At 41.5% G+C, this 520-nt stretch overlaps 1 protein-coding gene across 1 annotated transcript in view; it reads right to left on the bottom strand.

Annotated features, from left to right (window-relative positions):
• Window positions 1-254: 254 nt before the first annotated feature.
• LOC101847796 (macrophage-capping protein) overlaps window positions 255-520 on the bottom strand; it is a gene marked incomplete at both ends in the record, with an annotated part of 5,042 nt that continues 4,776 nt past the window's right edge. The window contains 1 exon segment of the mRNA XM_005113473.2: window positions 255-354. Coding sequence (XP_005113530.2) covers window positions 255-354 — 100 coding nt within the window.

Raw genomic sequence — 520 nt, forward strand, 5'->3', positions numbered from 1 at the left:
CTTCCGTCCAAGGCTCATAGCAAAGACGTTATAAAATGAAATAAATAGTCATAATATAAGCGCATCACTCATCATACACCCCTCCCCTTCTCTCTCTCTCTCTCTCTCTCTCTCTCTCTCTCTCTCTCTCTCTCTCTCTCTCTCTCCCCCTCTCTCTCGTTAAGCCCTGTGTCATCCCCCCCACACACACACAAATGTGTGAGGAAAAGCTACTGCACTGTCAAATACATTTAATTATGCAATTTTGTCCTTACACACGAGGCAACTGCAACCTTTCTCCCTCGGATGACATAGAGTCTTTTCTGATACTTGCTGGCACGCCCAAGGAACTGCTTCGTTTTGCCTTCACAGATACTGCAACATACGGGAACAGAACAAGGTCACCGTGTCATCAATATAATGATAATGATAATAATAACGATCATGACAATGAAAATAACACATGTAAAGAAGAAGAAGAAGAAGAAGAAGAAGAAGAAGAAGAAGAAGAAGAAGAAGAAGAAGAAGAAGAAGAAGAAGA

The sequence above is a fragment of the Aplysia californica genome, unplaced genomic scaffold (assembly GCF_000002075.1).
Source record: "Aplysia californica isolate F4 #8 unplaced genomic scaffold, AplCal3.0 scaffold02675, whole genome shotgun sequence".
NCBI lineage: Eukaryota > Metazoa > Mollusca > Gastropoda > Aplysiida > Aplysiidae > Aplysia > Aplysia californica.